At 32.7% G+C, this 25,864-nt stretch overlaps 1 protein-coding gene across 1 annotated transcript in view; it reads left to right on the forward strand.

The window, feature by feature from the left end:
- Window positions 1-23,604, forward strand: part of MEOX2 (mesenchyme homeobox 2) — a 65,339-nt gene extending 41,735 nt beyond the window's left edge. The window contains exons 2-3 of the mRNA XM_019727117.3: window positions 8,730-8,902; window positions 22,206-23,604. Of these exons, the coding sequence (XP_019582676.1) occupies window positions 8,730-8,902; window positions 22,206-22,430 (398 nt within the window). The 3' untranslated portion in view covers window positions 22,431-23,604. The remainder of the gene's footprint in view (window positions 1-8,729; window positions 8,903-22,205) is intronic.
- Window positions 23,605-25,864: the final 2,260 nt, after the last annotated feature.

A 25,864-nucleotide genomic window follows, 5' to 3' on the forward strand; every position in this document is an offset into this window, starting at 1 on the left:
TCCATTTCTAATGTAAAATAGAAGGCTTCTAGTTACTGTGTAAATTTTAAACTTCCTAGGTTTTAGGTTGAGTTCTGTTTTCTGAAATCTGTCATTTTCAATTACTGAGGTCCTTAGATCACCGTCCTCCCCAAATATTGGCCAGAACTTGCAATTGATTATTGAGTGCTCACAATATGCAGATACTGTGCTAAATGATTTACTTAATTTAATACTCTTCACTTTAACTCTGTGTTAAAGATGAGGAAAAAGAATGTTAATGGTTGAATAAACAGAAAAGTGGCAGAGACAAAGCTCTTGACATCTGAGCCTGTGGCATCTTGGGTGATAAAAATTCTGTTTGTGTAATTTAGTTTCATAGCCATATGGAGTATCACAATTCAATGGTGGAACTCCTCAAATCCTTGCTTTATGAAAAAGCCACGCAGTGGGTAAGGATATTTAAGGAGTTCAGCAAATATATTTATGTCTATTTCTCTCGCTGAATGACAGGGGAGGCCGAGAAACATTGCCTGACAGTATATGACCTCTGATGAGCACTTTAGTCACTCTGTCTCATTTTTCTTATTTACTTTTCTCATTTTCTCATTTTTCTCATTTTTCTTATTCAAGTGGGAAAAAATGATTTGTAAGAATCTATTAAACCATTATTGGGTAAAGTAACTTATTGTACCTCTTATGTGCTTTGACGTATTATAGAAACATAATTAGTGTTGGCCAAAACACTTCTTGAACAGTTTTAATCAGCAGACAATCTAGATTTTGGCTTGAAGGAGGGTTGGTTGTAATATCAAGAACATGAGACATTCACACTAACTTCTGACTCAGGTTGTGTTTTCCGAGAGTTGTGTAACTTGGAGTTATGATGTCTTGTCTCAAATATTATCTGTATGTTCCCACCTGAGAGTCATTTTGCCCTTTAAAGGACATTGGCGATATCTGGAGACATTTTTGAATGTCACAACTGGGGTAAGGTTGGCAGATTCAGCCAATATAAATATAAGATGCTGGGTTAAATTTGAATTTCTGATCAAAGATCAACATTTTTAATATAAGTACGTCCTGTGCAATATTTAGGATATGCTTATACTAAAATACCATTCATTGTTTCTCTGGATTTTAAATTGAACTGGGAGTGCTGTATAGTATCTGGTAACATTAAAGTATGTTTGGGGATGGCTAGAGTCATCTACTGAGTAGAAGCCAAGGATGTTGCTAAACACCCTACTATTTCCAAGAAAGCCAGCACCATCCATTTATCTTGAATATGTTAATATTTCACTGGATATCAATGTAATAAGAATACAAATCTAATTAGTCCAAAATGTCAATAGTGCTGAAGGTGGAAATTATAATCTCTGTACAATCTGTTACTTCACTTGGTATAACATTCAATTTCTGAGGTTTTAAATTTTATAGTAGTGACACTGATTGGATACTTTTCTATCTGTTTAGCGTTATCATTATAGATATAAAATGGACGTAATTATACCAGTCCCTATATGCCTTACTTACAGGAAAGATGTGCAAAATTGCTTTGAAAAGTTAATATAAAGCAATAGTGGGTGATGCTTTCTCTTTTTTGAAGCCAAAGGTCATTTAAATTCTTGTGACAAGATTCCATAGGGTTATTACTGGAATCATAATCCATGACCAAATCATGAAAATGAAAGCTCCAGCAACAATTCAGAATTAGGTGTTTAGCATTATAGATATGAAGATGAATAAGACAAATTTCTTAATATTAAATTACCTAACACCTAGAATTCAGAGAAGCAAAGCAGACCTGAAGATAAATGAAAAGCTCAATAATTTACAGGAGTTACTTATTGCTATAAAAATACACTTAAGTCACTATGGTGACTTGCCAAAAAAGGCTCAGAACCATGGCATAAGCGCAAACCCTCACACTCTTAGAAGGTGTGTACTTGTCTTCCAGAATATAAAAGAAAAGTTTATGGACGCTCTCCTGTTACATGTCCAAGGGATTTACCAAACTTCTAGAATTGGCACTGAATTTCCTGGTGCCTCACTGCAGAAGGTGTATGGTGTTGTCTGATGTCTTAAGACATCTTAGTTTTTTTTGCCCTGCTGACAGTTGTAAATTAGAAATGTCACAATTCTGACCACTGCCAAGTTACCTATTGTCTCTAATTTCTGAAAGAGTTTCTTTCCGTCTTCATCCTCGCAAGCATACAGTAACACTATGTAACTCCAAACCACTTGCTGACATAAGAACTGAGTAGGAGATGAATGGGATGGGGGAATCATGTGGAAGTTTTACATCCTTTCCATGCCCTTGTCTATTGATTCTGCATGTTTTTCAAAATGTAAATGTGAATGCCAGTATTATCTTAATTCACCTCCAACTGCTGAATAAATGAGAAAAATAGTTGGCATCACGCACTTATTTTCTAGTAGAGGAAATAAAGGATCCACATAGGTGAAGAATGTGGTAAGCATTGTAAGAAAGGAACAGAGACTGTTTGATGGATCTCAGAGGAAAGATGCACTCTTTAAACTAATATGAGCAGGAAGAATGTAATGGAATGCTACATGTGAAAAGCTCTTCAGTAGGTGTTCCTAATCCCATTGGAAGTGCCAATGGTGATCCTTGTGAAGTCCTTTGCTTTCAGGAACAATCCAAGCATTTATATGTGCCTTGTTTTGTTGGATGGGTGGCCATGATATTTCTGTAGTTTATGTTTCCTCTCTGGGATAAAGCAAGAGGCATAAAGTTGACTCTGGGCATCTGGAACCAGTTTCTAATCCTAGACGTGTGTAGCCAGATTGAAGAAGTTTACATTCACCCAGAAGACATAGACTGTTTTTATTTATTTATTTTTTTATTTTGTGTTAAATACTTTGAACTGGCTAGTGAGAAGAACTAAATCTATGCTAAATTTGACTCAAGTGTGTTAAACTGTATTCCCATTTTGTGTGTCTTTGGCCTCTTTTTAAACTTTTAATGAAAATACTGTTTATATTAAATATATTTTGAATTGCAAAACATTAATCATGATATAAATTTCATCAAACATTGTTAGTTCTTTGTGTTTTTCACTTTGTATCTATGTCATGGAAGAAGAACTATCAGGTTGGCATCTTCTTAGTGTCAGAAAGAACTGCATGGTAAATGAATAATAGAAAAGGCAGGGTAATGAAATTAAAACAAAATCAACCCTTAAAGTCTCATTATTTAAAAACAAGGGAACTCCACTAAGAAGAGGCTGTAAACTAAAACTGGATTCTTATATTGATGGGCACAAAAAGTAGGGAATTGAAATTAGTTATTGACAAGGAACCTATTTTAAATTGGCTAAGATTGCTGTAATGGCAATTATCTCAACATTGTAGAGAAGAAATGAAGCCAAGAGAAAGACTTTGTTATGAAAGTTGCCAGTTTATCCCAGAAATGCAATGTAATGCCAAGGTCAAGAACATTTCCTACTCTCAGGAAAGACCTACATATAAGGTGTGGATGACTTTGGAGGCCTGAATATTTTATGTTTATGTAAATTATGAGGTATACATTTATAAATTATTCATATCCATATTCATACTAAGGTTTTACATTGGGACCAATTTAAGATCAACCCTGTGATATTAGGTCCCTCTCTCTCTTTTTCTCTCTCCCTGTCTCTCTGTCTCTCTGCCTGTCTTTTTATATGTCTGTCTGTCTGTCTCTCTCCTTCTAAAATACAATCTATAAATATATAATTTTAAAAAGTATCTCAAGTCTTCATACTTTTTCCCTTTATATCATTACTTTGTGTAGAATGATCATGTAATAAGTTACCAATTGTAATATTTGTTACATAGGTAGCTATTGTTAAATACTGACACAGTCATTTATACTAAATTTTGATTCATCTCACTTTACAAGTTAGCTGTATAAGCCCAAATATGTGGGGGAAAAGCCACATCTATAAACTAAAATTTACTATTACATAACAGTAAGTATTCTATCACATAAAATGTTTAACTAGACGCACTTAATCTTTCATTATAGCCCACCTATAATGAGGCACCTATAGTGCCTTTAACAGAAATAAATATCCTCTATAAAGTATTTGTTCAAAACATACAATTGGCTAAACACATTTCATAAAAATGAGCATGTCTTCAGTTTTACTAAATTGGGATTTATCTGACTTATTTCACCCCTGGAAGCATATTAGACAATACCATGAATATTCAAGGAGGCAGTTAGCAGGGAGGCTGGATGGTGAAAGAGTACAGCCACCAATTGACAATCACTGGTCCAGCCTGTGGAATGATTTTTTGCATGTTGAATATAACTATCATCATTACTATTATTATTGCTAAACTAGTACTAAAAAATGGAAATCCCCCCCTTTTTTTTTGTCTTTGAAATTTGGGTTTGCTTTATAAGTAAAGAGAAACTATTATCATAGATATACTTTTTTCATATCAAAGTTTCAAGAAATAATGGGAGTTTTCAGTGCTAATTTCTATTCTAGATTTAGCGTGGTGGTTTTCAATCCCATTTTCCCCATACACACTTCAGTGTATAAGAGACACATTCATTAGTAATAGTAGCTCACTATGGCTGTGGTTCTCAGATCTGGAGAGTGGATCAGTGAGAGGATTTAAGACCCCTGGAGGGGGAAAAAAATAAAGAACTGGAGAGGCTGAAATGCCCACTCATTACGAAGCTGGGGTAGCAAGTTGGATAAATTCCCCAAAATGAAAGCAATTTTCCCTTTTAAATGTGGAAATTACTAACATCAGTAGAATTATTCTATACATTTCCCTGCCTTCATCCACAATTCCTATGTCTATGTAAAGATAATTATTAGCTTCCTGTACCTCCTATTTGTGCAGTTTTGTTAATAATAAGAGAATATCATTTTGAATAGCTTACAAAAACATAGATACACAACGTTGCAACAGACTAAACTAGACTGTGGCTTCGTAGTCATTCTTTCTTCAGAATATAAAATAACTTTATTTTAGTCTAAGCTGTAGAGACATTCCTTTACATTTTGATATTTTACAGACATACGTAAATTATGTTCTTCATTTAAACAAGTTAATAAGTTTACCCAAGGTAGCCGACAATATACTCCATCATACTTTAATATTTCTTTTTTGCTAAAAAGCATTCTGTGCCACTAGTGAACAGACCTAGCCCTCACCTTACTTGTCTTCAATAAAACATTATTATCTTTTGGCATCCTCTTGTACTGGGGGAAATAAAAAGTCACATGTGGAGAAGTTCTAAATGCTAGACAGAACTGATCCTTGGAGGGCAATTTTTATCCTCCACGGAAGTATTGCAGACTTCTTCCATTAGCATAGTCCCAGGGAGCAAAAGGTTAGGGAACTGGGACTGCCAAGTATACCTGAACACATAAGTCAACATTTCCTCCAAGCAGGGAGGGAGTATGAGAGTGCGCCCACATGTGCATTAAAGTATCTGAGACGAAAAACAACAATTGTAATATTTTACAGTGGAATATACTGTACAGATGGCGACATTTTGTTTGTGGTTGCAGGGAAGAAAGGAAGGCAGTTTCCAGATTCCCCTCTCAACACCTACCATTTGGCATAGGATATGGGAGGTTGAAGAAAACGGAGGGAGTTTTTGCCTCGGTTGAAACAGCTGGGAAACAGATGGAAGCTGATGTGCAATTTGCCAAAAGCCTCGTCCAAGGCTCCCACCCATTTTCCACCAAAGAAAAGCGGGTCAGGTGATAGTAGTAGGGGCCTCAGTGTCAGCAAATCCTGGGTTTTGAAAAGTGTGGGGGAAAAAAAGTTAAATTTTTTTTTTTAATTCAGTATTATAGGACATGTAAGTCTAGAAATGAAATTCCAAGGAGGATGTTTTCAATAGGAAAGCAAAAATAGCAGTATCATTTTGAAAGCCGTAATAGAATCATAGTTACAAAGATAAAAGTGTGCACAGAATTGATTCATACTGGTGCGACCTCAATCAACTACCTGGACATTCTCTCTCTTACGTAACCAAGTCAAGAAGTGCACCCCGCTCTTTGTCATGTTAATTACCATATACTTGTAATTATTCCCCTTGTGGTCATTGTAAATGTAAGCGTGCACAGTTCTTGTCATTTTAGTCACTGCATTTCATTTCATGAGCTACTTTGGATTGGAATTCAGGCATTTATTAAGTTGCTTTTGGATTGAAATGTTGAATTATAGCCAGTCTTTTGTTTAAATTCAGTCACTGGAAGTATAAACCTCCCATTGTATGTTTCTAGTTACGATGGGCATGTGTGTAGCTCCACTACACATGACATTCTTTCAAGCATTGGCCGACGTTTTGTGTTTGTGTGTGTGTGTGTGTGTGTGTGGTGTGTGTGTGTGTATTTGTAGTATTTTTTGAAATACTTTTGAATACCACAAAAGTTAAAGGAAATTGGTTTCAAAAGTAAATATAAATTAATAGGCTTTTCTCAATGTGAATTTGTTCATTCATGCTTATATAAAGGAATGTGTTAACCATGAATCATTCAAATTGAATTGCTCATGAGAAAAAATGCTCTGTTTTTTCTGTCTGTTTCCAGAGTTGCTTTACTAAAGGGAACAGCGCATTGTCCCCACATGAAGAATAATCAGCCACAGATTATAGACTGAGCATGGCTCCAAATTGGCAAAAATAGTTTCGATTCACGTGAGAACGTGGATCCTTGTGAGAGGGACTTATCTGAATATTCTGGGCTGTGACTAAGTTTGCAGTCTGCCAGAATAGCCAGTGGAAAAATTTTTTAAAAATGCAATCACTGGGAAGTTTTGCTCACACAATACCAGAATAGCTAAAAGCTCCAAAGACATGGAGGTTGGCAAATCTGTAGCTAAAAAAAAGTTGGATTGCAGGTTCCACTTAGAGCCAGGTGAGTTGGCATTAGTAAGTTGGTAAATAAACACGGCCTACGTGAGAGCTCACACATCATAACTCATCTGGTCCCAGTGGCTTACTATAAAGTACAGTCAGCCTGTGCGTGACATATCACAAACCACTTTTTGCACGGGATAAAGCCTTGCCTGCCCTGCCAACGTGGGGAGCCAGTCAACAGCAGGTAAATGACAAGCCCAGAAATGTGGTCAGTGAATTCTGAAGACTTTCTGACAATGCCAGTGCACCAGTCAGTGAAACATCCCACAGAGGAAAAGGAATGGCCAGCGTGCCAACATTTTGGTGCAAACCTATTGGTGCTGCTCTTACTAGACCTAGAAATCTTTACATCTGGCCAGCTTAGATTCTGGTAAGAGTCAAAACAAAATTATTTTTATTAGAGAGCTTTGTCTAGTAGATAGTCATTATACAGGGGCCTCTTGACTTCAGTTAGACTTCCCTCAGTCATATAGAAAGGAAAGAGAGCATTTAAAAAAATCTCTCTCTCTCTCTCTCTCTCTCTCTCTCTCTCTCTCTCTCTCTCTCTCTCTCTCGGTACTTTCCATATTTAAGCATCATTCAATGAATAAACAAATGTTGCCTGAAAAGATCCTTCATAAAGCCCCACCACTATTGCATTTGTAAATTAAAAAAAAAATTAAAATGTCACTCTTTGTAACCTTTGATTAACCATCATTTTTCCTAATCACTGCTCTCATTTAGTCTCATAGAAGAGTTCATTGTACCTCCTACCTGATAAAAACATCACTACTTGTATGTACATGCTCAAAAATTTAGAAAACTGAAATAATTTTCAAGAAAGCATACACATGCCATTTAACCTTGATTATGTTGATATTTCACTGAGGATAAATTTGACACGAATTACTAGAGTTAGTATGATTACCTATTACTTGGTTTATGTGGCATTATTTTTCTATTATAGGTACTCATTCTGTTCTTCAGTATATTAAGAATGTCTTCTAACCTACATCTCTGGGATATTATGAAGATAAATATTAAAAGACTATATGTTAATTATGTCTCAAACACTTAAAAAGAAAAATTGAATGATATGCTTTAACCTATTATTATTTCTACAAGGCATTGTGTGATTTGGTGTTTGGATAGCTAATGTTAGGCGTTGTGCATCTTATGTTTATCTCATATATAATGAAAAAGAATTTTAAACTCTGCTCATATTTGAGTTATATAAACACAATTTAATTGCAGATTTCACGTTGGACTAAGGATTACACAAAATAAAAAAAGGGCATTACTATTGCCCTTAAGGAGCGTGAACTTAAATCGAAATTAAAAGGCCAATAAATACATACACAAACTTACATATGCTTAGCCTGAGCTTGAACTGACTTACGGTGCAGTTGCAAAAGGTTTGCATTGCTCAAACACTCATCTGCTGAAGTCACCACTCTTTTTTAGGATTATTCTGTTCAATCATACTTAGACCTCAAGTATATATGCTAAACAACTTATTAGACAAACTTTATATCTAAAAATATTTCTAGAGAGGCTTTGGTTTATCTTATTATTATAGCATATTAAGAGAAGTTAAATATTTGTTTAAAATTAACAACAAAAAAAAACTGGACATTTCCCCAATTAAGCTTGTGAGTCACTTCAGGGTACAGTGAAAAAAATAACAATATGTAAACTCACCCCGTTGAGGTGAGGTCAGTCTTATTGTCTTTGGTTTCTATTTTCCCCATGTCTAACATAGCACCTGAAAAAGTAGTTCCTACATAAATGTTTTTGATAGGAGTAATATGATTGAATATGTTTAAGTGAATGAACTCAATCTATTCTCTCTTACTTTATTTTTTTCCAGACTCCCAGGAAGGAAATTATAAGTCAGAAGTCAATAGCAAACCCAGGAAGGAAAGGACAGCTTTTACCAAAGAGCAAATCAGAGAACTTGAAGCAGAATTTGCCCATCATAATTATCTGACCAGACTGAGGCGATACGAGATAGCTGTGAATCTGGATCTCACTGAAAGACAGGTAAAGTCACACGTTGTCATGATAAGGTATTTTGAATTGCTTTGGGTCAACAATATTCTCTTGTGATTTTTGAAATATCTAGATCTGTGGTTCTTACATACCATTTGGAAGACAGGTGTCCTATTCTGTGATGAAATTTTTGCCCAGCAAAATAAAATTAAGGATATGATAGGGATGTTTCAAGGAAAACTACATTGATTCAGTATAAGGAATCATTATTTATTCTGTGATTGTGCCCTTTATATTTTTTTGGTTTTAGAATATTATTTCTTTTATATAATGATGGAATGTGGTGAGGAATTTTGTTTGCTTCTATTTCAAAAACTCCTTATTTGGCATAATAGAAAGTTGACAACCCTATGTTAGTTTCCTCTGTTGCTCAGGATAGCATTTGTTATGTTGCAGTAACACATTAACTCCCAGATCTCAATGACATAACCAAAAAGGTTGATAATTTGTTCTGTCTATACTAACTTTACAAGTCCAGCATTCCAAATCATCACTCATGGACCCAGTCTGACTCTCTGGCATCTCAGTATGTGGTATCCTTGGTAACCACAGGAGGTAAGAAAGAGTTGGAGGTTCATGCATTGACCTTTAAATGTTTTCACCTGGAAATGACCCATGTCACTTCCATTTATGCTCTAATGTCCGGAAATAGTCAATTGTGCCACTTAAGTTCAAGAGGGTTGGGAAATGATGGGAGCAAGGGCACATAGATCATTGGTAAATATTTCTACCCCATTACCCAAAATATTTTTGAAGTTATATTGGTCTCAGAAATTCAAAATTCTGGTACCTACTCATTTAGGGAACACTTTGAAATTATTAATGCTCTGTGGAATCCAGTTAATAAGACCTAAATAATATGTTTAAATTAATTACTTTTTAGGTTCTTTCTTGAAATTTATTTGCATGGCAAGTGAGTTGCTTCACAAGTACTCCCAGTGCACTCTTGTATGGATTCTGATTTGTCCTGGGAGAATTGGACGTACTGATGGTTAACAGTTGCTAATCTTTAGAAAAACATTCCTGAAAGACAAACGCAAACATCTTTATGGACAGTGCAGTTATGATTGGCACTCTTAGGACTAGAGTCTCATTTCCTCTTTCACTGTATGCACCCTCCAGGGATCTCATAGGAACCAAAGAAATATCAACAGGGTGTGTACAAATGAATACTGTCTTAGGAGAATAAGTAATTTTATCCAATTTCTTAAGTCATCTGCTTTCCTCTGCTAATTTCTATATCGCAGCTTTGTGGTAGGATATTTTAGGGTAGTGGAAATATGCGGTTTCCAAACTTTTATGTGGTTTTATTTATTGACAGTTTATTTTTTATTAAATATTATGATTAGTACCTAAATTATGGAGCACAACATTTTCCTTCTCTTGAATTTCATGTACAAAATGCTCTCCATAAGTGTACATTTGGCGTGCTGGAAAACAGGATCCCAAATCTACATCATCAGACACATGTTTTATTTTTATTTTTTAATAGAAGAAGTTAAAAAAAGAAGGGAGAAGAGAACTACACATTAATGTTCTTATATAGAGACAATGAATTCTAGGAAATGCAACCGTGTTTTATATGATACATAAAAGAAATAAGAAGCTAGGGTTTGCTTCCAATCTACAGAAATGATGAGATGCAGTATCGTGCTCTTACTCAGGAGAAAAGTCCAGATTCTGTGCTTGTTCTTCTGGAGATGGCCTATGGCTACTTGTCATTATCTGATCATAGAGCAGAGGTTTCACTTTTGGTTAAGGATAATTTCTTTTTACAGTGGAATACGATTCTGCCATAAGAAAAAAATGAAATAGTGCCATTTGCGACAACATGGATGGATCTTGAGATTATTATGCTGAGCGAAATGAGTCAGACAGAAAACGTTGAGAACCATATGACTTCACTGATATGTGGTATATAAAACTGAAAACAACAAAAGAACAGGACAAACAAATGAAGAAACAAAAACTCATAGACACAGACAATAGTTTAGTGGTTACCAGAGGGTAGGCAGGAGAGGGGTGGTAGATGAGGGTAAAGGGATCAAATATATGGTGATGGAAGGAGAACTGACTCCAGGTGGTGAACACACAATGTGATATATAGATAATGTATTACAGAATTGTACACCTGAAACCTATGTAACTTTGCTAACAATTGTCACCCCAATAAGCTTTAATTATTATAAAAATAAAAGAAAATAAAAACATAAAAAAAGAATAATTTCTTTTTAGAAGCCATTTTGTAAATTTGGCTTGGGAATGTTGAAATTACTTCTGGATATTTCATTTTAACTGGCTTGCCATTGTTGGGAAAGAATTAATATGCAAAATTATATACATATACAATTTTAATATTTGTTTCTTTAAAAGGCCCCTTTTCAATTTTGTACCAGTTTTAACTTTATTGTGCCAAAACACATTTAAAAATCTTAGTGACTTCAAACAATAACCAACATTTTAATTTGCTCACAAGAGACTTGAGCTCTTTTGGACAGTTCTAATTCTGGCCTTACCTAGATGCCTCATGGAACTATAGTCAACTGGTGGGTGACTAAACTGGTTGGCCTAGGCAGCCTCAGCTGGGACAGCATGTCTCTGTTTCATCTTCTTTTAGGCTTCCTAGGATTCTTCACATGGTGGTAGAAGTTTCCCAGGAGTCTTTAGAGAAAAAACTCCAATGTACAAGAGTTTTCAAATCCTCTGCATGCATCATATTTACTAAGGTCCATTGTCTAAAGCTAGTCCTTTGATCAGGCTCAGTGTCAGTGTAGGAGAGGCCCACCAATGAGAGTGGAAGGAAGACAAATTTTGTTAGAGGCTGTTACTAAAACAATCTAACTATGGCCTCAAAAGGGGGAAAAAAACTTGAGCGTTAATGAAGTTTTCAAATAATTGAAAATTTGGTGTTGTGAAGAAGATTATTTTGTCCTGTAAATTTCTATTTGGAGTTTTGCAAATCAGTATAAAAAGGAGATGCATGCATGTGGAATCTAAATACCCAAAATAAGTCTTTAGAAGGCCACTATTTTTTAGGTAGAAAATTGAATTGTTGTGAGGAACATCTGAACAAAAATCCTAGATTTGCCAGTTAGAGTTTTGTATTGCTAGGCAAGTAACAATCTCCCCAAAGCACAAAATGTAAATTAAAACTACCTTCTCTTTCTCAAGTTTATATGCCATATGTATGTGAAAGAATTTTTAACATAAACTATAAAACACAACTATCATTTGAGGGGAAAAAAAAATATATGTGCTATGCCAAGCAGAGAGAATTAATTCTTCTGTATTTGTTGAGCTAGATTCTAGAAATAAAATTTTGTTAAAATAAGCTAGACAAGTCTACACTAGAACTCATGGAAGAGGCAAAAATTGAGCAAGTATTAAAAACTGATCAGTGCTGAATGTCACAAGAGAGGGATGACAGGCTTGTATGGGAGAATATTCCTGGTTATACCGAGTGTTCATTTATTTCAACACTTTTGTGCACATGCAGTACCTTAAAGTAAAACTCTAAAAGCTTAATTGTGTTTTATGGGCTGAATTTTACTATGCTAAATTTATCAGAAAAATATTGCATGCTGTCAATTACCAATTTTGCTAAATTTTAGACCCTTTGAAGGTTTGAAAATGTATTCCTCCTAGATACCATCCCAGTGAAATATTTCTCGTTTACTTTCTTAAGGTCAGGATTTTAAAGTTATAAACAGACATATAAACAGAGTCATCTTCATTCATCTTCTTTTAATTGTGATACAGCTATTTTACTTTGATTTCGTAATAATGCCATACATACTTCATGTAATGTGTATCTTGACCCTATAAATTCTTAAATAACACTATTTTTTATAGGATTTCCACATGTAAAGTATTCTAATTATACATATGCAGTTTTCATTTCTATTCTCCAAGCCTTATCTTTTCTATACATTAAAATAACATGAGACTTAGTAAAGTAACTTAAACTGTATATTAAAAACAATATTATATCTAATTCCATATTGTGCAATATTTTCCTTAACTTTAATAGAGTTTCAGTTTCCTAAAATATCTGTTCTTGATTTTTAAAAAAGCCTTTCAAGATTCAAATACAGAAATAGAATCCATACATATATAATATAAAGGCAGAAAATAACAAATATTAAATAATTTCAATCTATAGCAGAATTTTTTATAGGAATATCTTTCTCCTAAATGAAAACTTAATTTGTAATCAGAAGTAGTCTTTAGACATCTTTTTTTCTAAGAAATTTACCTAATGGCCTATAAAAAATATATATATATATATATATATATATATATATATATATATATATATATATAACACTGAAATATTGTTTGTAAATAACTTTGCCTTTCTTATATTACCAGTCAATATACCTACCTTACATTTTATGATGGGCCATATACACGTGGTTATAAAGATTCATAATAATAATTAGATTTCCTTTTAGAAAAGAGGTGAGATATGTTAAATTGTTAAATATCACTTAGGACTTGAATTTTCAAATCCTTAAGTAAAGAATAGTTCTGCAATCTCACAAAGAAGTCAGATTTTTGTTTGTGTCTTCCATAGTGCCATGCTTTTATAAGTCAGAGAAATCTATAATCTCTTTTAAACTCCATCTGGCCAAAGAAGGAGAAAAATAAGAAGAGGAAAAAGAGGCTCATTCTGCTAAGGAATTCCATGTTACCACATAGCTATTAAAGAAAGTTATTTTATTTGATATTAAATAAAAATGGAAACACTAAAACAAAGTTGAGCTTCAAATATTTTTAATTACATAATACTGTTTTGCAGAACAGTTACCACTCCAGTAATGTTCCAGCTTCTAATTTACAGCTTCCAGATTACAACATATTCTCATATATATACCCTTCTCAATCAACAGCTAATAATCTTCAGTTGGCAGACCCACTTGAAATATTTTGAAGAGCCAGTCAGTCTAAAGACCTCTGGTCCCAAGGTATTTTTAAATTTGACAAGCTTATTCTGGCTTTTTTGTTCATCCAGATACACTTGGATAAAGCTCCCGCCAAATTTTTAATATCTCACAGTGGGAAGACGAGAGAAGGCAGCTGCATGAAACTATAAAAAGAGTGACAAAATTGACATTTTTATGGAGTTAAGGCTGCCAAATATAGGAAGAATGGGAGACCCATTTCACAAAATCATTTGACTGAACTAATCAAAGGTGCAATGTTGCAGATTTGTAAACTGAGATTACCAAAAGAGAGAATGAATTCATGATACCTCTGCCAAGATAAATGGAAAATCCTACCTAGTTGGATCATATTCCGTTAGTGGAAATGACAGGGATTATGTTTTGTTTGTTACTCATAAATCATTAAATGGCTCAATGCCAAGTGTTTTCAAAATAGTCATCCATTTTTTGGATGACTATAAAGGAGACTTTTCGTGTGCCAAATAAGCAGGGGTTTTGTTTTTTGCTCAGCTTTTTACATAATTCCGCTCCTTTGCAGGTTTATTTCTATAAGTTTATATGAATACTTTTAGTTATTTAGCTAATAAATTATGTCTGCATGACCAGACATATTGTCTATTCAAGGTAATCCGAGACTACCTGTGTAGCCAGTGATTTTATAATATTTTCTCATTTCTTTAGAGTAATATCTAACAGTCACCTAGAGTAACATATTTATTTTGCTTAAGTCCTGGTGTGCTTGCTATTTTGAAAGATTAAACATGATTTGACTCCAAGTGGAATATGGGGGTAGCACAGCGTGGAATATGGGACAGAATCTTAGTTTGAAATGAAAAGTGATATTTCCTGAGTAAAACTGTTTTTTTTTTAAAGAAATGCATATTGACAGTGTGTGCTGAGCTCTAAAAGCCAGATTTAACCCTGCCTTAGGTTCCACAAAACAAAGTCTATGTTTTTTTAAAAAATAATAATTTAAAAAGATCTTTAATACACCAAGATCTATAAGGAACAGACCAATGAAATAATCCTCTCCTAAATTAATTTTCAGAAATATTAGCTGAGTAAGGTAGAAGACTGACAAATAAGCAATTCTTCTCTAACCATTTGCAAATGTAAATATCTAAGTTTGAAATAATATAGGGAAAAAATATCTCAGGAAAATAAGGCCCTATCCTTATTGAACCAGACTAGAGAATATATAAAGAATGTATTTTTTTAAAGTTGTTGGATATATGAATAGAGACATAGATACACACACACACATATACATATATATGTATATACACACATACATATACATGTATATTTGTGTTTTGTATTGTATATACACAGACATATAAAATAATCCTTATTTTAGAAACTTTCTTGAAATTTGCTTTAGATTCTTGCTGTAAGCATTAATCAAGCTGATATAATGAAAGAAGGATAATTCTTCCCATCAATTTCAGAATTTGCCACATTTTATTTCCCTATTTCCTCAAAAGAAAACATATATATTAATTATATTTAATGAACAATAACTTTATTGATTTATTTGTTTAATTATTAAGTTTATTGGCGTGACATTGCTTAGTAAAATTAGGTTTCAAGTGTACATTTTTATAATATATCGTCTATATATTGTATTGTGTGTTCACCACCCAGAGTCAGCTCTCCTTCTATCACTGTATATTTGACACCCTTTTCCCTCTTCTGTTACCCTCCCTCCCTCCTTATTCTATGGTAACCACTCAAGTATTGTCTGTGTCTATAAGTTTTTGTTTCTTTGTTTGTTTTTCTTGTTTGTTTGTTGCTTTCAGTTTTGTATGCTACATCTGTCTGACTTATTTTGCTTAGCATGATAATCCCAAGATCTATGTTGTCGCAAATGGCAGTATTTCATCTTTTCTTATGGCAGAGTAATATTCCATTGTATGTATGTACCACATCTTCTTTATCGAATCACCTATCGAAGGACACTTTGGTTGTTTTCATGTCTTGGCCACCTTGAATAATGATGCAATGAACACATGGGTACAAAAGCAACAGCATTTTGAAACACATCATGCATTGCAGCACAGATCATCATTTAATATTTTAAAACATCTGCTATAAAAGATTGCTTCTTTCTACACTATTCTTATATATTTATTTATTTTTTAAAATTTATGTCACTAAAAAAATTCTAAAACTAGGATAGTTCTGGAAATTTTGAGGAGCTGGTACAATGTTTGTGTTAGCATCTTCAATTTTAAAGAGATTTTCTATTACCTAAATGCGGCATGAATGTAGAGCAGTGTATATAGTGTTCTATGACATCTATAAAATAATAAACCCAGTTCTAAAAAAAAAAAACCAGACAATTTATTGATAATTTGGCTATAAACGACTTTCTACCAATTTGTTTCACTAGTCTCATGACACCTCATGAAAAACTCAGAGATGTGTATACAATTTAGGAAAGATGTTTAACTTGAAATCTCTTTATCACTTCTAATGTTTTATGCTGAATAGTTTTTTTTTTTTTAATTTTTGAACTTTTCCCAGTTATTGAACTTATTGCCTATTTTCTGTGGTCAGTGTATATTCATATAATAATAATGATTATCATTATAAGTTGTTATAAAAGTCTTGGATCTAAGAAGATAGTTCTTAGAGCTAATAAATTTGTAGTGAAAGTTCACATATATTCTGATATTGAACTTAAAGTTGTATAGAAATAATCAGAATATTAGTTAGATTGAGCCATAGGAGTTGCCAGTATTCTATTGTTCTTATAAAAATGATGAGTTCCTAATGTTTCTACCAGATATGTATTCGATAGTTTCCCATTATTTAGCCAATGGCTAGATTAGAGGCCATTAATCAAAGTGGGATATACTGATCATATGTTACTAACTACTGTTAAACATTATCCCAGAGATTAGGCAAGATGATGAGAACAAAGGCTATCATTCTAGTTTATCTCAGGAGTTTGAATAAGTACAAATAGTGGTTCAGAATACACAAATTTCATGTATTCAAGAATTGATATTCAGGATTTTTTTTTCCAACACAATAAGGAAGAAAATTGCTTAATTTAGTTTTAATATTTCCACTCAGATTTGCTGAAGTCATTTATTCGTGTAAATAATATTTACATGATATATTCAGGTAAATAATATTCAGGTAAATATATTCAGGTAAATAATATTTCATTTAAAACAACTAAAACGTACATTTTTTTATCTTGTGTAAAAAATAGGATTAGGAGAAGTGAATTTTCATGTAAATTAAGATTAATAAAATAGGCCATTGCAATTGAATTTCATTATGTATGACAGAAGAGGTATAATTGTGGGTATTGACTAGTACTGTGACATTTCTGAAAGGTTAAATTAAAAGGAATCTGTCAATCCTCTAAGAACTTTGCTCTTCACATGAACGGTTTAGTTTGGGTTCATTATTGGAAAGGAGAATGTAATACATACAATTGGCTTGTAATAGTACCCATGACATTACAATTTATTATGGAGAATATCATTTGCTCCCTCAGAAAAGTTATTCCTTGTTCAGTATGTTAATTTTCCATGGCTGCCAATGGCTAATGTGTATTCGGTTTGTTTAAAAACATGTAAAATAGTCAACGTGTTACAACTACAATAGTGAATTTTCCAAATAGGGAAAACAAAGAAAAGCTTTGAAACTAAAAATTATAGAGGTAGGGAAGTGATTCTCGAGTCATAAACATTGTGCTAAAATAGAGGATAAAAGTGACAGACAGTCTTCCAAACAGAAATTCGATCTTTGGTCATGAAATATGTCCTAATGTTTTTCATCATCCAAGACACACACACACACACACACACACACACACACACACACACACACAGCCACCATCCAATCTTACATTGCACTACTGTAGAAACAACAGAGTCCAGTGGTAGCTCCTTCCCTTGGGCTTCTTGGAAATAGCTGAGGATACCTTCTCTTAATCCAATACAAACCTATCTGTGGAGAGAGGAAGAGTAAAGAAGCTTTCTTTTCCCCATTTTTTATCACGACCCTAAAGAACATTTTTGGTTCTAATTTTTCAGTTCAACTACTGACTTTACTACTGTATTACTAGGGCCTATTTACATTGGGTTTACCAGATGAGCTGCCATGACCAAATTTATTCACAGGGGACATGATTAAATCTGAAAATGGTATTTATACAATTACTCTTTTTATGTTTTCACATATTAAACATGTGAATAAATATCTGTTAGACAATGTCTACAGTATTTCAAGTTTCCAGATACAAATGGAAACAGTTGGAATATCAAATCTATACATTCCAGATGTTTACAGACATCTAGATATGTTGCTGAAATATTCAGTTTTCATCCAGATGTTGGTATTATGATTATTTCTTCAAAAAACAGGCATTTATGATATTACATAAATGTGGGTTATGTAATTATATAGCTTCAACTTTCTATCAACTAATTTGCCTCTGTCCATCTTAGGAAATGGTGTGACAACAAAGATATGTATGTCATTTGTGTTCTCCTGTGATATATCATGAGCCCTAAAAGAATTTGAATGACTATGCTTTAGCTACCTTAGAAACAAAACAGAACAAAAACTATTTTTTCAATCCAACTGATTAAATTGGATTATATAGTGACACTAAGTTAAATATGAGTTTCTTTATTTATACAACTGTTATTACTATTGTTATAGCAATATTAACTTAAATTATCTGATTGTTTTTGTAGATGTATTTTTAATAATGTGATACTAGTATATAAACATATGAGTATGCTTGTCTCAAAAATATTCCTCTCCTTATTTCAATCCACCCCAATATTTTATACTATACTGTGTAAAAGTAAATTTGGATACCTTGACTTTTGAAGTTCTTCATTCTTCTTTCCTATTTTCAAAAGATGTACCCATCATGTATTTGTTGCTCCTTTTGTGTTCCATTACTAATTTCATGGAGTTCCAGTATAAAATGTGTAATCTAAACCTTAAAGAAAATAGTATATAAATGTGTTAGAATTACTATATAATTATCAAATGCTTTCACATATATATATATATATATATATATATATATATATATATATATATACACACACATACATGCATATGGATAAATGCATTCTAAAGATATATACATGTGAAAGATATATATATATATATGCATATATATATATATATAATTGAAAACTATGAAGTCTTTTATCAGTCTGTTTTAAAAAAATGGAAATGGCAAAATTTTACATGGTAACATAGAAAACAACACAAAATAGCCTGCACTACTTCTAAAATCAATACCATATTCTCAGTGTTTTTCATTTAGAATTGCACATAACATGTTTTATACTGGTATTGTAGAATTAGTGAACCTCTTCTCCCAGAAAAGGAAGTAAGTGTAGATTTTAAGAAATCTCTTCCTCCTATTTTCTTCCAAGATTATTTTGACTAGATATTTCAACTCTTGGTGACAATGATGATGATGTGTTTCTTCCATCTGGAATTGTCCATGGAGAAAATGTCCCTATACAGAATCTTGGAAGGCTCATTATCCCAATATTACAAATATGAAAATTGAGGCAGAGAAAAGTGTAATTTTCCTAAATTCACGCAGTAAGTCAGAAATGAAGCCAGGGGTAGGACCCAATTCATGTGGAAAAGATCTAATGCAACACACAATGTCAAGCTTGCAAAGGTAATTAAATTGAGTAGTGTAATTACCTAAATTATAGTACAGGAAAATAGTGTCATATTTACAAACCTAATTATGTAGAGTGGGAGAATTACCTGAATGATAGTAATCATATGGATGGAGTTCACACACTTTGTATGCTTTACTTTTCTGTCCCAAATGCTTAAAAAGTAGGAGTTTGAAATGTAACAGGAGCAAAAAATAAATAAATAAATAAATAAATAAATAAATAAATAAATAAATAAATAAATAAAAATAATAAAAGCACAATCTGGAGCCAAACAAAGCCCCAGGTTTAAATTTTGGTACCACATTTTCCTATCTATGTAATCTTAAGCAACTCATGTAACCTTTCAGTCTCAACTTCCTCATCTGTAAAATAGGAATAACATTTAAAATGTATGGAAAAATTGGGAGTATTAAAAATAATGCATAAAAAGTAACTATTAGTATGGTTACTTAGCCCCAGTAGTTATGTTTGGTTATTAAGTAATAATAATACATGGGCACCCATCAGCTAGTTTTTATTCACTCTTCTTCTACTATATAAGTTATTCATCAGTCTTTTCCTATAATTTCTTATTCTTTTATTTCCTGTAATTTCTTATTCTTTTGCTGTAACATATGTATGGGTAATATATGATACAAGATTTTATTTATGGTCTAAAAGACCACTGAAAAGGTAGAGCTGAGAAATGTGTCAGTTTAAATAATTTTTGGTGCAAGCATCTGAGAAAATTGTACTAATTTTGTTGGGGTATTGTAACTTGAAGAAAACTAAAATAAATGCATCTTTGGGAATTTACATTTCTTTTTACTTTCTCTTTGGAACTGTGCATTTACAGAAGTTTTGAGATTGCTTCTAAATGAAAATGGGGAATATTCAAAATATTTCTGGAGTAGAATAAAACAGTAGAATATCTATAACAGATAATAAAGGCTTATTAGAAAGTTAGAATAATTAAGGCTGGTTTTGTCACAGGGATAGGGAAATTGAGTGCATCAATAGAGCTGTGTATATATGGAAACTTGATTTATGACAGAATTGAAATAGTGATCGCTAGAAAAAGGGTGGATTGTTTAATAAATAATCTTGGAATAACTTGTTTCCATATAGAATAAAGCAAATTTAGATATTTTCTTTGCAATATATTCTAAAACCAATACTTCAATTTGAAATGCAAACATTAAAATTCTTGAAGACATAGAACCATATCTTAATGGTCTGAGAAGAAAGAATGTTCTTCATGAAGACATAAAACTGATAGGCATAACAGAAACAGTTGATAAATTTGAATATATTGAATTTTAGAGTTTCTGATCATCAAAAGACTCTCTAAGGAAAGGAAAAAGACACACAATAAATTGAGAGACTATAGTAGAAGCCATATAACCACAAAAATTTGCATTCAGGCATATAATTAGTCTATAAAAATAAAATTAATTTAAAAATAATTTAATGCAAATCAAATACGTACAGGCATTTGAGAAGAGAGGAAATACAAATGAGCCATAAATATGCTAAAGATGCTTTACTGCACTAGCAATGAGGAAATACAAAATAAGAACACATGTAAATAACATTGGTAGTCATTGTATTGGGAAAAAATTGACTGATAACTCCAGATGTTGGCAAAGATGTGGATCAATAAGAACTCTTACACACTGGATTAGGAAGGTTTAAACTGATGGCACTTGGGGAAAAATTTTTTTTCTATGTTATTATGTTAATTTGATCATTCATACACCCTGTCACCCATTGATGCAACTGCTGAATATATACTCAGAGTTCTATCACATGTTTATCAGAACACAAATGCAAGAATATATCATCTCAGTATTCACATTTCAAAAATATTAGTGAAAAATTTTTATTTTGACCCTATTTTTAGGAAATTACTGGAATCACATATTTGCAAAGTAAAATAAATGTATGAAAGGCAGAAAAAAGAAGTGTTCAAAAGAAGACGGAGTCACTCTGAGGTGGAATGCTCAAATAAAGCTTTGTGAATGGCACAGAATGACCTTTCAGATATGGCTTCATTGGGAGCTCCCTGAGCATGTTTTGAATTGGTTCAGGAATTGACAGCTAGATATCAAATCAAAGAACTTGGGCATGGTGGGGGGGTGTTTGACCAAGACAATTATTAAAATGTTATAACTATGTGTGGTGTCAGATAGGTACTAGAATTATTATAGTGATCACTTTATAAGGTATATAAATGTCTAATCACTATGCTGTACACCTGAAACTAAGATAATACTGAACAGTTTAAAAAATACTAATATAAAAATAAAAACTAATAAAAAACTAATTGAAAAACACATGTTAAGGAATGTCAGCTCTAATTCATAGAAACTCTTTATAAAGCTAAATACCTTTGAGCATCCTAAAATGATAGTTTTTTTCTTGTCTCATTTTTATATTTCATGTCATAAAATTGAAACGTAGTACTTTGTATGCACCTTCTGACAGTTTAAAAATTATTACCACAAACCTGGGACCTGATTACATTCAATGTTGGATTATTTTCATATTCACTCCTTCTTAGGGTCTTTGTGTAAGCCTTTGAGGAGCTATTTTTCATTCGCGACAAAAAAAAGCAAGAAAAAAGAATATGTCGACTTAATTTTCTTTCTTTTGCTCGTTTGTTCCTTTTCTGTCTTCAAGGTGAAAGTCTGGTTCCAGAACAGGAGAATGAAGTGGAAGAGAGTAAAAGGAGGACAGCAAGGAGCTGCAGCTCGAGAAAAGGAACTGGTGAATGTGAAAAAAGGAACACTTCTCCCTTCAGAGCTTTCGGGAATTGGTGCAGCCACCCTCCAGCAAACAGGGGACTCTCTAGCAAATGAAGACAGCCATGACAGTGACCACAGCTCAGAGCATGCACACTTATGATACACACAGAGATGATCAGCTCCATTCTCAGGAAAGGAATGTTGTGACGGCAAGCCTTACTCCAACAGCGTTTACACAGAGAGATGACTATGACAGTGCTTTCTAATATTATTAAATTCAGGCATCTCTAGTCTGTTTTTCATGATTTATGAAAGGTTTTACACTAAGTGCCACTTATTAAAGATGCTTCCACAGTGAAGATGAACTCACTTTGACTATTCCAGATGTGTTGGTTGTGTGTATGACAGTGAGCAGGTATGTGTTTGCTTTTGCTTGCACTGAAAATTAAATTGCTGTCAAGAGCAGACTATGAGACATTTTTAGTCAAGATGCCTACAGAATGAAGATGCTGAAGATGAACTTGCTTTGAACATTCCAGATGGACAAGGTGATGTGTATGACAGTGGGCAGGTATTTGCTTTAGCTTGCACTGACAATTAAATTGCTAACAAGAATAAACCATGAAACATTTTATCCTGAACAACCACAGTGCCTGAAATTACTTTTAAGTGGATAAAAATGTATTTTAACTCTGTATATATTACCCTTAAGTCATTTTCCTGTCTTCACTAAGTTTAGCAAAGCATTCATATTAGCTGATGAAAATAGGAATTCACGATGACAACCAGAACCAGCTTCTTGTCTTTTTATACATTTTGTCATCCCAGAAACAATCAGCACATGCTTACTTGTGTTCAAGTAGAGAAAAATGCATTAGAGTCTGATAGGACATATTCTTGTACCACAGACAAAACAAATCTTATGTTGCATTTTCTATCAACTGCTGCTAATACATTATTATAAAAATTACCTAGCTCCTCAATTCTTCCTATCTTATAGCTTGAAAAAAAAAATTAGGATCATAGGCAAATCAGTTACCTTGCAGAAAGAGCTTTGTATGACAGACATTCTCTGATTTTATTTTATAAAATGTTGACTGTTATGAACATCATTTAATTAACAAAATGGTTTCCCCTGATTGGTGATTGTGTTAGAGAAGTTGCAAAACAAAATTGATTCCTCAAGTTGGTAGACAATAAAATTCTGAATGTCTTCAAATAAAACTCAGTAAAAACACATTATTTTTTCATGTATTATGTATTCATGCAGAACAACAATCTTTGTATTTTGTAAAAAAAAAAAAAAAGTTTAATAAATGATCCTTTGTAAATAATTTTGGTCTCCCTACTGTGATTTCCTAAGTTTTTACAGGTTTAATATAAATACTTAAGAAAGGTCCAAATTCATCCATACTTGTGTAACTCCAGATGATCATAAATTAATGAATCATCTACTTTTTTATTTGTGAAATTCTTTTATTATGAAAAAAATCAATCCTTCTGTAATTAAGGATCATATACGAATAGGTATATGTATGAAGCCATTTTCCTGATTTGAAGAATATGCCAAATGGATTTCTCTGTGTATTTTATGAAATTAAAGATAAAAGTTGGAGAAAAAGTAATATTATTTACCACAAAGAGATAAATGGAATAGTCATACATTTTAAAACTTATGTGTAATAGATGTGAATTAATCCAATAATTGTTAAGTCAAAATATCCAGAATTGTTGATGTGAAAATAAGCTAAATAAGCTCATCAAAATTGTCAGTGCTAATGGACATAATAAAAAAGTCAAGGATTATGTTAACGTATTTTGTATCATGCATGATTGCACATGCATTGGATATCTAAATGCTACTGTTAGAATTTTGATAACATTGTTTTTCATTTGCTCATATTTTAACCTGAGATGTATGGGGATATACAGCAGCTTCTCCTTTCCCCTAATTAACTAGAAATAGAAATAGAGAAAATTAGTTGGTAAAAACTTCCAAAAACCTCCTTATTTCATTGATTTCATTTCATTTAGAATTGTGAGACTGAAAAAGAATAGATTCAGTTGATTTTAATTTACTGAGTCTAGCATGATATATAGTGAGTATTCAAGAAATAAAATAATTAGATTATATAACTATTCCTATTGTGTAATAAATTGTATCACAGCAGTTAGCAATATTATTAAATTAACTTTGGAGGGAAGACTATGCAAACTGACATCTTCCAGGCATAAAACAGACACCCCTCTATCAATCACTTGAATGAATACAAAGTATGTTTGTACTGATGACATCTACTTGGGTGGACTGACTTTCTTATTGTAGGATTTAAATTCAAAACATCTTGACAAATTGGAGAAGTGAGAAGATATAAATTGAAGTGATTTCAGAAGGGACAAAGTAGTGGGTAATTCATTTTGTCAGGAAAATAATTTCCAGAAAATAAGAGGTCCAACTAAATAGGGAGCCGAGTGTTGGGGCCAAAAAGAAAGATATAAGAATTACAATTTAGTGTGATAAATGATGCAAGAAAAATATCATTCTGAATAGATAGGACATTTAGGAAATGCGAGGCATTGGGGTCCAGGCCTTTATTAGAGAATTGTGAGCTCTTCTAAAATGATGTAATGAAATTTAATTCCAGAGAACATGAAGAATCACCAGGCAGTACAAGCCATTCGCTGACCAAAAGGGGGCATCATTTTATTCATAATGGATTAAAATAATCCACCACATAAAATGCTGGAACACATTAGCACAGTGATGACATACTGTCGAGTAAACAAGCAAGCTAGATGAATTTTAATTAGAAGAACTTGTTGTCTTTTGGTATAATTTAGTACTCTCTATCATAAAAGTTGTGCATAGGTTTGCTGCTATTCTAGAATTAAACATTCTTCTAGAATTAAAATCCTGTAAGAAAACAAGATTTTTCTCATGTACTATCCGGTTTAATTTACTCCAGAAATAACAAAATCTAAAATAACTTTACGTGTTTTTATTTTACACTAGGGTCCTGGCTTGCTATGGTATCTTTTCACATAGTGCTCTTTTCATATAATTCTGTCTCGGTCCTTGTAGCTCTGTGGAAATTTATATAGCATGAAAGTACCTTTCTCTGAAAATAGTATGGAATCATGGCTAGAGTCATTTTTCCAGCAGGATTCGGAGGGATGAACACTACAAAGATTTTCCGAAAGCTGATCCACATATTTTTAACTCATTATTAACGTGATCTCAATTACCTCTTACTTCCCATATTTACCTACGGTTGTCAGCCTGTATTTTCTCCTTCAGAGACCTCAGACCGGAAGGAGGTTTGCCATTTTGTTTTTTCAAAACAAATTAAATGCACTAAAAGTAATCCCAACCACAGTTTTAGTATACTATTGAATGACATTACATAAAATAAATGTGGGAATGACTTGTGAAATTCAATAGGGGCTTTCCTTAGGATAATAGGATGGTATTAAAGGGCAGAAAGAAAAATAAATTATAAAAATATATATTTTATGTTTTTAATGCTACTAGCTTTCAAAAATATATTTCTTTTAAATCACTGCTATATTGATAGTGGCAAATGTTAATTTTCT

The sequence above is a fragment of the Rhinolophus sinicus genome, chromosome 4 (assembly GCF_057876585.1).
Source record: "Rhinolophus sinicus isolate RSI-liver-muscle chromosome 4, RSI-T2T, whole genome shotgun sequence".
NCBI classification, from domain to species: Eukaryota; Metazoa; Chordata; class Mammalia; order Chiroptera; family Rhinolophidae; genus Rhinolophus; species Rhinolophus sinicus.